Raw genomic sequence first — 17,090 nt, 5'->3', positions numbered from 1 at the left:
ATTCAAACGAGATCAAAATATTTGTTGTCTCTCGCCATTGACTGCCATTCAATATTTTTCCGAAATAAATAATCCCATGGTGGTCGACCGGAAGGGGAGGGACTTAGGCTCTCTATTCTATGTACTTCAAGTATATTGCAATTATGCTAAAATACTAAAATTACAATCTGGTTTGGTAAACATACAAATACTTAAACAATCCTACAGTGACCTTATCCATATACCTCGATTAGAAAAAAAAAAAAGTATATTTTAGTTAATGGTCACAATTTTGATGTGTCTTGAGCCATTATTTAAGTTGATTCTCAAAGCTGGGGTAAGTCGGACATTCTCTAGTTTATTGACATTTCCACATTTCAAAACATGCTGATATTCAGGAAAACAGCCGTCTTTCCCGTAAATCACAGAGACGTCTATTTGACGTCTATTTGACGTCTATTTGACGTATTTTTCAGAGTGTTTGCTCATCTGCAAGACATCTATAGGACGTTTCCTGTCAGATGCCAAATAGACGTTTAGAAGATGTCTTTAAGATGTAATGATTTAGAATGCATCTTTTAAACGTCTATTTGACATCTGACAGGAAACGTCCTATAGATGTCTTGCAGATGAGCAAACACTCTTAAAAATAAGTCTTCCAGATGTAAACCCAGATAGCAAACTGACATTGAATCAACGTGGAAATATGACATCGAAACAACGTTGATCTGACATTGTTTTGCTCATCGAATTAACGTTGAACCAACGTCAGACGCGTCATTCTTTCAAAACTAACGGAAAATCAACTTGAAATCAACGCGTTGTTTCAACGTTATGAAAGCAAACCAATTTTCGATTTTCATTTAGCTTTGAAGAATGCCGCGTCTGACGTTGGTTCAACGTTAATTCGATGAGCAAAATCAACGTTGTTTCAATGTCATGAGAGACGTCGTTTCCACGTTGATTCAATGTCAGTTTGCTATCTGGGAACACACACATCAAATAGATGTGTGTGCTATCCGGGTAAGTTTTAAAAACAAGAGCTTACACAGAGACATGTTTGGCTCTTTTAACGCCGGCGTCCTGCAGTGTTTGAAGATATTGAACATTTCTAACTTTCGCTATATGAACTGAAGGCCTTCGAGTGGCTGATAAAGCGTCCCGCGGCTCTGAGTATCGATTAGCTCCCGCTAACGGCTCCTGTCTGAAGGTGTAGAGAACATGTCCTCGGAAAAACCCAGCGCTCAGGTGGACGTCTCTGCGTCATCTCATCACACACACACAAATCAGAACTGAGCGAAGCTGAGATGCATGCTGTGATCTGAGCATTAGCTTAGCAACATGCTAACACCAAAACCCCATTGATGAAAACGACCTGCCATTAAATGTGTTGTGCAGGAACGCTTGATAATTGTAATGATTTAAATTGGGCACAGACAGTGACCCTTACGATTAAAGGAAGTAATTAAACCTTGCGAGAGAGTGATTAAATGACCCATCTGTGTAGGTGCCATAAGAGGATTTATTTTTATTTATTTATTTAATGTTAATGTGATCAAAAAACATTGAAGTTCAAGGCTCAAGCTTCTTCAAACCGCACATTCACAGAAAGATGACAGTGAACACTTTAAGTCGCACTTCAAGAATTACATGCAAAACAAGTGCCAAGAGTCAAGAGTTTAGAAAAAGCTGAGCGACTGAGTGCAGATTCACACACTTCATTTAATGCAATTATGAAATACAAGTTAAGCGTCAAACCAGACATCAGTAAGCACTCAACGCTCTCAGTATGGGACGTTTTGGGACAGAAACGGGTTGATCTTAAACTCAAAATATCCAAATGGATTGAAGATCTGAACCTGGGAGATGAATATACATTTTTTTCCATCTCTCGAGTCTAGACTTATGTAAGCCGAAGGCCTCACGCAGACTGGAACAACAACAGACCGGCGTCGCCACAACAAACAAACACAGACAGAAAATAATCAGGCCACAATGATTTAATTTATGATTCAATTAAAAATGCTCAAAAGGATAACTAAAATGGCTATTTTTGTATTTTATATCTAATATTAAAGTGGTATTTTCCTAGTGAACAAGCCATTTCTCAGGGTTCTCTTGAGGTTATGAAACGTTATTCCAGTAAAAAAAAATGTTGAAAAAATGTTATGTCAAAAATATGACTTTTATTGTTCATGTAATTTTATTTTCTCATATGTTTTTCAAACGTTATTACTTGTTTCAGAACACTCTGAAACATTTCCTTAACGTCTATAATGTTTACATACAAAATATTTTAAAAACTGGATTTGTTAAACCTTCAGGATCAGTCAGAAATAACCTTTTCATAACTTAATGTGAACGTTAGCAAAATGTTCTTAGAGCCTAATTTTTGTGTTATTTTAGTTTTGTTGAGATACTATTATAGTTTTAATAATATTTTGAACTAGATTTTCCATTTTCATTTCAGTTCAAGTTTAAGTGATTTTTTGTCATTTTTATATTTATTTTTTAATTTTATACTTTTTTAAAAAAAATTTAGTTATTTTAATACACCAAGTTCAACTAAATCAAAATGTGGCAAATATCTCAAATAAACTAAGTTTATTTGTGTCTGTTTTATATTTGATTTTATGTCAGTTTACTTAAAGTAATTAGGTTTAAGTGTAAATATATATAGAGGGAGAGAGAGAGAGATGTTTTAACATAAAATATTGATAATAAAATAGAATAAAAAATTATTAATTCAAAAGAATATATGTCGAGGTGAACAAATACAGTTAAATAATCACAACAAGATCACAAATTATAATTGCTCAAAATGATGACTAAATGCCTGTACTGTATATATAATGCACTCTAAAAAATACTGGGTTATTTTAACCCAATTTTGGGTCAAACATGGACAAACTCAAAAACATTGGGTTTAAAATGTAATTTAAAAATGTAACCCAATGGCTGGTTCTGTCCATATTTGACCCAAAATTGGGTTAAAACAACCCAGCATTTTTTAGAGTGTATAAAGTGGTATTTGGCAGCCTAAATATTTTCTTTAAAATAAAATCTACTAAATGTATTCCAAGTTCAATAGACAGCAGACAGAAAATAATCATAAGATCACAATGATTTAATTTCTGACCGACTGAATTAAAAAGGTTCAAAAGGATGACTAAAATCTATTTATGTACTTTAAATCTAATATAAAGTGATTTTTTTGGTTACCAAAATGATGTTTTAATACTTGAAAAAGGTGAATAAAAATATTATCTACATAAATTAAAGCTCCTTATTAAACAGAATAACTGTAAAGTGAACAAACACAGACATGTAATCACTCAATAAGTTTCTGACGACATTTTCAACTCAAATTGTTCAAAATTATGACAAATCATGACATTTGTACAGTACATCTATAATGAACAAATAAAATGTTAAATTAAATCTACAGAACGTATGAATGTGAAGCGTTTACCTGCCCTTCTGCGTCTGTGTGTGTGAGCCGGTGGCGTTTGCAGGGAAATCTGTTGACATGAGCGCAGTGGTGTGTGTGTGTGTGTGTGTGTTTATCAGTGTACTTACGGCTGGGTTTAAATGTGAGCGGCTCCGGCTCTGCTCTAATCCAACAGTGACGAGCTTCAGTTACTACTGTACACTTACAGTCAGCATCATTCAACACACTGAGTCAGACACACACACACACACACACATCGACTCCACTGCAGGCTGATGCATACGCTACATTGATTTTCTATACACTACTGTCACTTTCAATTGCCCACAGTTTGTTCACCCAGACTGATAAGAAGACATTGTGAGCATGTTTAATGCAGATGTCAGTGGAGGATATATTATACACACTCAAACCAAAACTTATTCAGAAGCCTTCAACATTTCTCACATTATAGTTTAGATAATGGTGATGAACATGAGCAGAACTCAGTGGATATTCGACTGTTGGACTCTCACACATGAATTATGTTGAATATCTGTCAGCTGTTCAATTGAACTCCACAATTAGATAATACCAGTTTAGCTCAACCAGTGACCAAGCAATGCTTCATGTTGTTCAGTGTGTGTGGAAAAAGAGCATTAGCAATTACAGAAAACACAAATCATATTTGGTCCCACATTATCACTGTTGCACTGTATGAAGAATATTTGGGTAGAATATGTCACATATGTTACTTTGTTTTGCATAAATGAACTATAGTGTCCTGATCACACTAGTGAAAAAAATATCACAAATGATATCTGGTGTCTGAATATTTTTTGGTTTGACTTTATATACTGTATATATATACAGAACGCATATGCAAATCCCACCAAAAACCTCTTATTTCGGAAAGCTGCACAACACTTCATGAGAGCTCGCTGTATTATGCAAGAAATGATACGGTCTGACACACACTGGGATGTTACAGAGAAGTTCTCGAGCTCAAACTAAAACATCCAGAAGACACAGCAACATCGCATGGAAACACGGCCACACTTTTCTATAAAGTTTAACAATGAACAATACAGCATTTATTAATCTTAGTTAATGTTAAAGTGTCCCTATTCTGCTGTTTTAAAGGCTCCTAATGTAGTTCTGGAGTCTCAGGTTTACATGCATCAAACACAAATAATAATAATAATAATAATAATAATTTCATTTTTCAATGAATCTCAAACATCATCCTCTGATGAATCAATCTCTCTAAATCCCTCCTTTCCAGGAGATACTCTGCTCTGATTGGTCAGATGACCCAGTCTGTTGTGATTGGTCAATCAGTAGGACAGTAATTACACGACTTTGCCGGAAACTTACACAAAACTACATATTTTGAACAGCCGATGGAAAATATATACATCAGTAATTATTCATACTAACAGGTTGTGATTCTGAGGAGCTAGTCCAGATAAACTAGGTACTGACCCATCTTTCAAGAGCAAGAGTTTAGCGAATCTCACGAATCGAACTCTGAGATTTGAGATGCAGTCGTCATTAAAGTGCCGGTCAAGTTTGCTGACAGACAACGTACAACGTAGATGGGCTTTATATGCAAATGTGAAATCTAGTGATGCAGAACCGTAACGCAGATTCGAATTACAAACAACTAGTTTAGTTGGCTCAGAGTCGATTATTTCTTTTGGGAGACAAAAACTTTATTTATCGTGCACTTTCGACTTTACAACTTTGCAGAACGTTTACATTCACAACCAGCTGCGTGAAAGTTAAAATTCGAGAAAAAAACAGAGGCACATTAATTTTACCATTTACTAAAGTTTTTTTATTTAATATTAAAAGTTGCATTGTGAATTAACATGCATAAATTTATTATGTAACATTTACAAAGGTTAATATTTATATATGCTGTATTGATAAATTGCTCATTGTTAGTCATATTAGTTTAGAGAGGACCTATTATGCTTCTTTCCATCTCTCTTTAGTGTGTAATGTTGCTGAAAAAGCTCTATCTATATCAGTGTCAGTGTTTCTGAACTCCTGAAACGCCTCCATTGTAGTCTTGAGTTTCTTCCACGAACGAACACGTCACAATATTCCTCATTTAATTAATTAATATGCAAATAATTAATTTCCCAAACACACTCAAAGCGCTCAACCAATCACAACACACTGCTCCAGCTGACCAATCAGAGCACAGTGTGGTTTTCAGAAGGAGGGGCTTCATGGAGACAGGAAGTAAACAGAGCGTTACTGACAGACTGGGAAGAGAGGAGCCGCAACAATGGAGAATATGAGGAGAATAATCAACATTCAAGAAAACCTGTTCTAGTAGAGCCTGGAAACAACATCAAGACTCTTTAACTAACGTTAACAAATGAGACCATATCCTAAAGTGTTACCAGAAAAACTGAATAATTTATTTGTGGAAGAACTTTAGTGTACAACTAAAATTCCTAGAAAATCTGAGTAGAGCTCAAAGTCTTTTAGCACATATAAGGGTCATGAAGGAGTCCCATCGGTAAACTCTCGCCGGGCCAGGACAAAACAGGACAGCGATGTTGGGAGCTTCAAGCTTTTAAAATAGGCATCCATGTGTGAAGAGACTCCTTAGGGACAAACGCCTGCACAGATAAAAGCTTACCGACACCAATCGGATCACGCTTCAGAGTCGAACACCCTTCCTACGGCTTCATTTTAACCAACTAGTAGCAGTAGCAAAGCGATGTGTGCCCGAGAGCATGAGGAAATGATAAAACATCACAGGCTCTTTACCTTGAATTAATCAGACCATTTGAATAAATCTCTAAAGAATAACAGCACCAAACAACTAAACCACACCACTGTGTGTTCAACATGTAGACAATATCAGTTGATATGATATCTAGTGTCTCCACTAAATTATGCCAGTTTGGGATTTGATCATGTAATTAAATCTACATTTCATCCCAATCAACTTCTAAGCACTCTCAATGGGCAGCTCTATTATGCAACAGAAAAAAAAAAATTAAAAAATCAATTGGTTTCTTCAACGCAAAATCGACTTTCAATAAAACTTGGCTGCCTATACTGTAGAAAGGTAAAACTTTTTTTGAAATCTGTAGAGAAAGCGGAGAAAAAAAAGGCCCTTTTGACAAATAGGTAGGAAAACTTCAACTCCCATAATGCACTAGGAATGTTGCCGTCCAGGGCCACTCCCACCAGTCTGCTATAGATACGCTCAGCTGGTCAAATACCCAGTAGCTCAGGTAGGAAATACTTCTAAGTAAACCTGGCTAACATGGTTAATTTACACTAGGGATGGGACGATAACCGGTTTCACGATAAACCGTGATAAAATGCACTGACGGTTAGTATTATCGTTTAAAATTTAATTATCATTAAAACCGTGTTTGATTATCGCGATTTTAATAACTCACTGAATCCTGTCGGCCAGTCTGACGCAGGCGCGCAGCACGCAATATTTTTTTAAATTACTATTCGAGAAGGAATGGTGGAAGGCAGTGACCGTGCTCAGGAGAGGACCAAATCTGAGGTGTGGTCATACAAAAGTCCTGAGGGAAACTTGATCGAGGATGGTCACCCTGTCTGCCGAACAAAAAGTCACTGCAATAGAAACACTTCAAATCTGCCGAGTCGTCTTGTGCGGTCATCACCCGAACGCAAGGCAAGTTAGCTTTGACCTCAATGCCAAAACTATGCCTGGGAAACAAAATGTTGTTTTGAGTTGAAACATTTTATGTCACTCACTTGAAACAGACGTGAAGCTTCCGCGAAGAAAAGTTCGTAGCGAGTGGATTTGAGCCAAAGACGGACGAACAACTTCAAACAAGACTATTATTAAGAGTGATATTTTAAGGGATAGTAAAGTATAGATGCATCACGTATTAAACCGGTTTTATTTTTACCACATAATTACGGGGACATATTGAATTGATAATGAGATTAGCTAATGTTTTAAATCTTACCTGTTTATGAATTCATTTCGTAAAACAATCGTCCAGACGAGACATATCACACCAATATTATCAAACTCTGTAAACAATAAATCAACTCTGATTTCATTTTTGCAATACAATCAAAAACCACAGACGCAAGACGGCAAGTTGTATTTGAATGAAACAAGAGCGCGTGTCCGTTGTGATATGGAATAATGCGTTGCTATTGACGACGGGCATTATAAAGAAGCAAATGGCATAGAATAGAATCTTGCTTAAAAAACTGCATAGAGAGGCTTGTTTTATTTGTTGTTTGTTGATTTTCAATTATAAAACTTGTTGAAATGTTTTCAGTGTGAGCATCAGTTCTTTTTGAGCACTTTCATACATTTTTAACAAAACCGTGATAATATTGATAATCACGATTATTTTGGACACTATAATCGTGATATGAAATTTTCATACCGTCCCATCCCTAATTTACACATACTAGTACCAACATTGTAATAAAACAAAGCGGGTTGAAAATCTGCGAGATTACACTTTAACTCGGATTGACATTGAACACGGGAGAGGAGTGACTGCTAAAGTTAAAAAAATACATAATTGTGTCTTAATTTAGCTGTATTGCTCACTTAAAAAACAAAACTTGATATTTAAACATTTAAATATTAAAGGGGTGGTTGATTAATTGTAGTTAGTGTGTAATGTTGTTGTTTGAGCATAAAGAACATCTGCAAAGTTACGACGCTCAAAGTTCAAAACAAAGGGAGAGATTTGCTTTTTTAAAGAAATTGTTTTTAAGGACTACAACAAACGGCTGGTAGAACTACACGAGCTTCTTCACGGGTTAGTGACATCACCAACCCTAACATTTCTATAAACCCCGCCTCCAGGAATGATCATGACAGAATATGCTAATCAATGACTAAAACATAACTCCACATCAGCAATATAAATTCATCAACTAACCTTTCAGAAATGTCATGTTGCTTCTACATTTTGCCACTTCTTCTTGAGTCTGACTTCGGTTTGAACATAAAAGGCTACAAGTGCAATTTTCAGTGACTCAACACACACACACACACAAGCTCTTGAAGCTCCGCCCCCTGTGCCGAGAGCAGCAGCTCATTTGCATTTAAAGGGACCGACACAAAACGGTGTGTTTTTGCTCACCCTCAAAAAGTGACAATTTGAACATGCTATATTAAAAGATCTGTGGCGTATTTTGATACTTTTAGCTTTAATCTTTTTGCTTTCTGTGTGGATGTTGTACGAACACATCATATTCTGGGCCAAATAATGAACATTTTTCCACGAATACCAGTCTCAGCCTTTTCAAAAACTCAATGCATTTTATCTTGTTGAAATAAATCCAAATTTCATATAAATAGGAAAAATATGATTGTAAACTTAGTTCTAATATTAAAACACTATCATTAGTTTTGAGTAACCTGAAAACATCCAATCCAATTAACATACACTCTTAAAAATTTTTTTATTGGGATCGATGATTCCATGAAGGACCTTTAACTCTTTCCCTGCCATTGAGTCTTCCGGCTTTCCATGTTTTCCGTGTTGTACGGTAGGGGGCGCTATGCAGTACTACATCTCCTGATCAAAACACAGGCGAAGAAGCAGCAGAAACGAGCTATAGAAGCATTGCTATCTCGATCATCAAACATTAAACAGCATATAAATCAAAACTGCCTAATATTACTAAATGAAACGTTGAATCGTGAAGAGGGAACGACTCTGAAGCTTTGAGGTGTTGATGGACTCGATCGAGTCCATCTGTGTTTTGATCATCGCTCTGGATCTGATCCAGTCACAGTCTTCGAAAAAACATGATTTTCTCTAATTTTTGTTCAAAATGTTGCTTTTTTATGAAACTCACCCAGATTCACCACATTTTTGCGAAAAATGGTAAAAAAAATGCTGCCACTGACTGACGACATTTAAAAAAAAAAAAAAACACAGAGAGGGAAAGAGTTAACATCCCAGGAATATTTTCATTCCACAAAAGGTAAAATATTAAAATGTTCTTCACACTAAAAAAAAAAAAAAAAAGACCTGTTCATCATTGCTCACATCACTTTTGGAGCTTTATTTTTAAGAGTCTATCAACATATTGATCCAATCAATCGCATTATCCGAGCAACAGAACAGTGATATATCAAACTTATTACAGTAAAATAATAAGTGCTACATGCAAACTAACCTCTCAGTAATAAGATGTGGTCGTTTCTAATCGCCTCATACATCCAGAGATGCTCAGACATCAGAGGAGAGTGTGTGAGCCGTGTGTGTGTGTGTGTGTGTGTGTGTGTCTGATGACACACTGGTCCTTTCCATCTGACTCCCTCTGACAACAAAAACTGCAAAGGGAACAATCACTTTACTATTGCTCAAATGTCTTATTGAGGAGAGACAAGCTCTTTTCCCACACACATGCACAGCAAACACTAGAGGTTTTACACAAACAAACTCACATGTTCACTCACAGAAAAAAAATTATAGTTTTATATAAGACTCTAGTGTTCTTGACTCAATTAACAAAAAAATATTAATGGTAAAAAGGATCTATAAGGGGAAATGTGTGGAGGACTGTTTCCGCCACAGCATAAAACATTTTAAAATATCATTGCGACTTTTGTTTTTGCGGGATGTAAAATCGCAACTGCAATTTATTTCTTAGTTTATATCTCACAATTCTTATTTAAATAACAGGAATTGCGACTGTATATCACGCAATTCTGAACATTTAAACTCGCAAATGTAAGACATTCAGAATTATGAGATATAAAGTCAGAATTGTGAGATAAAAAGTCAGAATTGTGAGATAAAAAGTCAGAATTGTAAAATATAAAGTCAGAAATGTAAAATGAAAAGTCCGAATTGTAAAATAAAAAGTCAGAATAGTGAGATATAAAGTCATAATTGTAAAGTATAAAGTCAGAATTGTAAAATGAAGTCAGAATTGTAAAATAAAAAGTCAGAATTGTAAAATAAAAAGTCAGAATTGTAAAATGAAAAGTCAGAATTGTAAAATAAAAAGTCAGAATTGTAAAATGAAGTCAGAATTGTAAAATAAAAAGTCAGAATTGTAAAATAAAAAGTCAGAATTGTAAAAAGAAGTCAGAATTGTAAAATTAAAAGTCAGAATTGTAAAATAAAATCAGAATAGTGAGATATAAAGTCAGAATTGTAAAATAAAAGGTCAGAATTGTAAAAAAATGAAAAGTCAGAATAGTGAGATATAAAGTCAGAATAGTGAGATATAAAGTCAGAATTGTAAAATGAAAAGTCAGAATTGTAAAATAAAAAGTCAGAATTGTAAAATAAAAAGTCAGAATTGTAAAATAAAATCAGAATAGTGAGATATAAAGTCAGAATTGTAAAATAAAAGGTCAGAATTGTAAAAAAATGAAAAGTCAGAATAGTGAGATATAAAGTCAGAATTGTAAAATGAAAAGTCAGAATTGTAAAATAAAAAGTCAGAATCGTAAAATAAAAAGTCAGAATTGTAAAATAAAAAGTCAGAATTGTAAAAAATTGAAAAGTCAGAATTGTAAAATAAAGTCAGAATAGTGAGATATAAAGTCAAAATTGTAAAATGAAGTCAGAATTGTAAAATAAAAAGTCAGAATCGTAAAATAAAAAGTCAGAATTGTAAAATGAAAAGTCAGAATTGTAAAATAAAAAGTCAGAATTGTAAAATAAAGTCAGAATTGTAAAATGAAAAGTCAGAATTGTAAAATAAAAAGTCAGAATTGTAAAATAAAAAGTCAGAATTGTAAAATAAAAAGTCAGAATCGTAAAATAAAAAGTCAGAATCGTAAAATGAAAAGTCAGAATTGTAAAATAAAAAGTCAGAATTATAAAATAAAAAGTCAGAATAGTGAGATATAAAGTCAGAATTGTAAGATAAAGTCAGAATTGTGAGATAAAAAGTCATAATTGTAAAATATAAAGTCAGAATTGTAAAATATAAGTCAGAATTGTAAAATGAAAAGTCAGAATTGTAAAATAAAAAGTCATAATTGTAAAATATAAAGTCAGAATTGTAAAATATAAAGTCAGAATTGCGAGATAAAAAGTCATAATTGTAATATAAAGTCAGAATTGTGAGATGAAAAATCGCAGTTACCTTTTTTATTTTTATTATGTGACGGAAAAAAGCTTCCACAGAAATGTCTTAAATCATAGCATAATGCTTTCAAGTTTAACACAGGTTATTTAAATTTTGAAAAAAACGTCCATGAAGAGATTTTCCCATGATGGGAAAGGTTCTATAAGCGCCTGACGGAACGTTTAAAGCTTCCATGTAGAACCTTTTCTTCTAAGAGTGTATAGTTTGCATGAACTGAGGTTGATCAGAAGTTATGTTCAGTCATAAATGGTGATATGGCACTCGTATCATGTCTAATCACTAGAGATGGTCATTTGACGTTCACTCATGCGTGCAATTTCAATGGAATTGCATCTGAGCATTCAATAGAAAAGCACTGAGTTGTTAAGAGAAACAGTGTGTTGCTGTAGTGCATTAATCTGTAAGTGATGAATGCTGCATCTGACCTAACGTGTTGTGTGATTGCATTGATTAATGATCGCTCACGAGTACCCGTAGAGTCATGGACGACGAATTATAGCCGCTCTTCAATGGGTGTAGTTGTGTTTTAATGAAATAAACACAGCAAGGATGCACTAAGTTGAACACACATTGATTGTACGATTGTAACACTTGTCCTTCCCTGAGGGCGAATCACGGCAAAACAAGTCTCTAGTGCCAGAAAACACGGTAGACTTGTGTAAAATAAATACAGGCTTCACCGCTGCCATCTTGCTCTTCATTCGTTTGTTTGAATGCAGAAATTTCCATTCAGATAACCAGAGAGATGCAGATGCCGTGAGAGCACAGAGAAAGTGAACACAGGAGATCGATCGAGTCAGTAATGAGCAGCATGGCTTTAATTAACTTGACCAATCTGTCATTGACAGCTGTAGCAAAAGGCCTTCAGGATCCCAAACACCCCACAGCCTCACACACACGTTCAACATCACACACACACACAACACTGGACAGACGTTCGGCTGCTATACTGAACAATACACGTTAAATCTGGGCTGGAAAAATTTCTCCGTGCCTTAAAATATCTTGAATGTAACTCGACACCCTTGCCTCATTTAGTATGCGCCGTTCTATGAATATGCAAATGAGCCCCGCCTCCACTCCCCGCATCACACGTTGATCTGATTGGTCACAAGGTGGTTTGTGACGTCAGAAACACCAGCGATTTCAAAGCGTGTATTTGAGACTGTCTTTGAAGAGGAAATACTCAGCAATGCTGTCCACTTATCAACGCACACACGGTGTGTGTTAAAGCAGATTAAAAACACCACACACACACACGAACAACATTAAACGCTGGATTTTCACCACAGAGGGACTTTAAAATCATGTGTCTCATAATCTTTAATCAAGCAGCGACATCTTATCTCTTCTCTGATGATGTGGGCGGGACCACCTGTCACTCACATGAGATCCACCAATAGCAAACCACAATCATCACAGACAAAATCAAGCCCCGCCCACATTTGTTCTTGTTTGAGAAGCAGTTTCACTCTGAAAGAAAATATGAGCGCAACTTCCTGACTTTAAAGTACTGTAACTTCAAAATGGCTTTTAGAAGATGAATTTTGAGTGATTCACTTTTCGAATTGATTACTAAAATATGTGACTGGGAAAAAAGCGCCACAGACAGTTGACAGGTTAAAGGAGTAGTTCACTTTTTAAAAATCTTTTGCTGATAATTTACTCGCCCCCGTGTCATCCAAGATGTCCATGTCTTTCTTTATTCAGTCGAAAAGAAATTAAGGTTTTTGATGAAAACATTCCAGGATTTTCTCCATATAATGGACTTCAATGGGGTCCAAACGGTTCAAGGTCCAAAAGACAGTTTCAGTGCAAACTGTTCAAAGGGCTTTAAACGATTCCAGACGATGAATAAGGGTCTTATCAAGCGAAACGATCGCTCATTTAATAAATAAATAACAAAGTTTAAGTTTTATAAGCTTAAATGCTCGCCTTGCTCTGTTCTGTGATGCGCGTTCGTGACTCTCCTGTTCGAACTCGTTCATCAAAATGAATGAATCTTTTTTCGAGTCATGACTCGAAGGGTCCTAGATAAGACCCTTATTCATCGTCTGGAATCGTTTAAAGCCCTTTGAACAGTTTGCACTGAAACTGTCTTTTGGACCTTGAACCGTTTGGTCCCCATTGAAGTCCATTATATGGAGAAAATCCTGGAATGTTTTCATGAAAAACCTTCATTTCTTTTCGACTGAGGAAAGAAAGACATGGACATCTTGGATGACATGGGGGCGAGTAAATTATCAGCAAAAGTTCTTTTAAAAGTGAACTACACCTTTAAATGTTTCCAGCGGGTCAGTCATCCCTGTGGCATCATTCACATCTACACTAACAATCACACACACTTCTTAATGTACCGAATGGTTCAGAAGGGCTGTCAGTGAGTGAGTGTGTGTGTGTGTGTCAACGAGAGTGTGTGTTTTCACAGGCCTGATCGACGGCCTCTGGCAGGTTTTGCTTCGGGCTGGAGACGAATGTGACAAGCATCTCTCTATCACCCCGAGACGCCACACAACATGAACATGTGTCAGAAAACACTTACATAATGTGTGAAAAAATATATAAATTCTGACATCTGCATGTCCTAAAACCTTTGAGGTTTGATCAGTGTTTTAGCTCATAGTCAACTCATTTAATTATCTGACACCCATTTCTATTACTTCCAAAACCATTACATGATGTCCTGCATATGCAGGGATTTAATATTCCTCTAAATGAACACATTTTTCAATTTAATTAGGGCAAAATGGCACGAAACCAGCAAATCAAAGTCAATACATCAAAATTAACATTAAAACAGAGATGCTATTTTTGATGGTATGTGCATTTTAAATTATAACTTTTTTATCATATAGATTTTTACGCTCACTAGGTTCACATTTATTTGTTAAAAAATACAGTAAAAATAGTGAGATATTCTTATAATGTTAAACCACTGTTTTCTATGTGAATATACAGTAAAGTGTAATTTATTCCTGAATTTTAAACATCATTACTCCAGTCTTCAGTGTCACATGATCCTTCAGAAATCACTTTAATATGATGACACATTTATGATTTTCTATATTTACCAAGTGCAAAAGAATTTGCAATACCAATCACAGCCACTAGATGGTAATGTTTGCAAAATAATTGAATCAATGAACTAAAATACTACTATGCTACTTTATTCCTCTGAATCACCGTAACCTGAGTCATTGAGCCTGCAGGGGTCAGAAGTAAGAGGTCAGAGGTCACAGCACGCACATGACTCACCTACATTAGCTTGACCCCAGGGTCACGGCCACATGTCAATCATACCTGCACATTGACTGACAGACTCTGGAACTGTGGAAACTTGCGTATGAGTCCTGTGGATTCACAGAAATAAACTCAATTAAATTAAAACCCCAATACTATCATGCTACTTACAGTATTATTACATTATAAATAGTTTAATAACTTCATATGTATGTTTATTATTGTTTACTTATCACAATGTATAATTTGCTAAAACATGCAGAATACAAGCAAAGCACCGCAATGCAAAAAATACCAAAATACAATATACAAACAATTTTTGGTTTGACTGTATGTGTATATATATATATATATATATATATATATATATATATATATATGGGTCAGTGTTGAGTCTTTCTATTGTGAACTGCAGTTGAAAACACTTAAACGCGCCGCACTACAGACGAACCATCTGTGTTTATCTTTGCTAAAGCTGAGCTCGTTTTACCCAAAGCCTCATTAGAAATACAGTCAAAATACCTATTTATCCTGAACTAATTACTGTAAAGTACTTGAAGCAGAACAGAACAAAGCCTACAGTTACTCCAAATATGTTTCAGGAAAATACAAAGAACAGAACAAACGCTGCTGGAGAGAAACCTGATATTGAAGCCAAATAGAAACCTATTTTAGGAATTAAATAAACAACAAAATAAACGCAGATGTCATAAAAACACATGCAAGACTCACAATCATGTTTCCATGTGTAAAAAGAACATGCAAATATTATTAACTTATTAGCATTTTAAAAGACCCAGATAACTTATATTCAGAACTCTTTACAATTATAATTAGAAAGTGCAATTAGATGTGGACATGCATTGATTTGTTGGTTTGTAGTGACATTTTAGTTGTAATGAACTCAATTTTACTGTATTTTGAGGCAACCCGGAATGGCTGTGCACTAAAACCGAGTGATCTCCCTACATAGGCTAGGCAGCACTTTATGGCCTCACGATAATCCCAAAATGCATTGTGACAAGCTGTGTAAAATACTGTATTCAATTCAATATCTTTTGATCATCAAACTTACATATTTAAACTCGTTTTCCTTTACAAATATTCTTCATGCAGCTACAATATGTATTTTTTCGCCGCTAAGGGTCGCTAAACTCTTACAATAACAAAGGCGTAGGTTGATAACGCAAAGCATTAAAGGTCCCGTTCTTCGTGATCCCATGTTTCAAACTATAGTTAGTGTGTAATGTTGTTGTTAGAGTAATATAAATAATATCTGTAAAATTATAAACCTCAAAGTTCTATGCCAAGCGAGATATTTTATTTAACAGAAGTAGCCTACATCGAACGGCCCGTTTGGACTACATCCCTCTACTTCCTTCTTTAATGACGTCAGTAGAACAGTTTTTGACTAACGTCCGCCCACAGGAATGCTCCCTCATATCAACATAACTTACTGTGTTTACTTTTCTGAAGTAAAACTGACGCTTCATCTTTTGTGTGATGTACAACAAACTTTATCAAACTCATCAGTATATGTTTGATCATCATTCGGACTTGGTCCGAAACAGCAGACTTGTAGGCTAATAATTAAATAATGGATACATAGTCTACAAGCAGATGACAAACACGTTATAATAACTGTAATTAAACTACTAAACTATACCTGTTCCATCTCTATACAGCACTCTGACTCTGTAGGCATTATTGTCCGACTCGAAATGAACACCGTTACTGAGAATTTCTGTTATTATCGTCATACTCATTCCGTGAGGTGAAATTGTTTTGAGAGACTGAGCACGTCACGAGCTAATGAAGCTCCGCCCCCTGTGCCGGCAGCAGCAGCTTATTTGCATTTAAAGGGCACGCGAGCCCCAAAAAATGACGATTTATAGTGTAAACATGCTGTAAAAAAAAAGATTTGTTGGGTATTTTGAGCTGAAACTTCGCATACACATTCTGGGGACATCAGAGACTTATTGTATCTTGTGAAAAGGGGCATAATAAGGGACCTTAAATAATAACAAAAACTCTTGACTTTTATTCAGCATTGTCTTCCGGTTCTGTTGTGAACTAACCCTTTAAGCGGAATTATGGGTCTGGTTGTCAAGCTGATGGGTCTAATAATCTGTATGGATGAGTGAATTGACTCATAAGGATGAGTGAATGTTATCATGACTGTGGTGTGAAGCAGGGCTCGACTGCTAATGAGAGACAGATCTCAGCGCCACGCACGAATCCCGCGGATATTCTACCGATTACTCACACGGGTCAGATTATTAGACGAGTGAAGCTTGTGAGGACAGTAACAATATCACACTAAACTGCATTTGAG

At 35.4% G+C, this 17,090-nt stretch overlaps 1 protein-coding gene and 1 long non-coding RNA gene across 4 annotated transcripts in view; both read right to left on the bottom strand.

Annotated features, from left to right (window-relative positions):
- Positions 1-9,677, bottom strand: part of opn4xa (opsin 4xa) — a 35,617-nt gene extending 25,940 nt beyond the window's left edge. For both annotated transcript variants that reach the window (XM_039675413.2, XM_039675419.2), the window contains exon 1: positions 9,584-9,677. In XM_039675413.2, coding sequence (XP_039531347.2) covers positions 9,584-9,644 — 61 coding nt within the window. In that variant the 5' untranslated portion in view covers positions 9,645-9,677. The remainder of the gene's footprint in view (positions 1-9,583) is intronic.
- Position 9,678: 1 nt separating this feature from the next.
- LOC148969479 (uncharacterized) overlaps positions 9,679-17,090 on the bottom strand; it is an 8,621-nt gene continuing 1,209 nt past the window's right edge. The window contains exons 2-3 of one of the 2 annotated variants that reach the window (XR_016149458.1): positions 14,771-14,865; positions 9,679-9,740 (exon numbers count right to left, since the gene is read on the bottom strand). This is a non-coding gene — a long non-coding RNA (uncharacterized LOC148969479). The remainder of the gene's footprint in view (positions 9,741-14,770; positions 14,866-17,090) is intronic. The other variant, XR_016149459.1, reaches the window with a different exon arrangement.

This window comes from Pimephales promelas, chromosome 23 (genome assembly GCF_988280905.1).
Source record: "Pimephales promelas chromosome 23, fPimPro1.hap1.1, whole genome shotgun sequence".
Lineage (NCBI taxonomy): Eukaryota > Metazoa > Chordata > Actinopteri > Cypriniformes > Leuciscidae > Pimephales > Pimephales promelas.
Note: the sequence above shows the minus strand (reverse complement) of the source record. Positions and strands in the feature narration are given on the sequence as shown.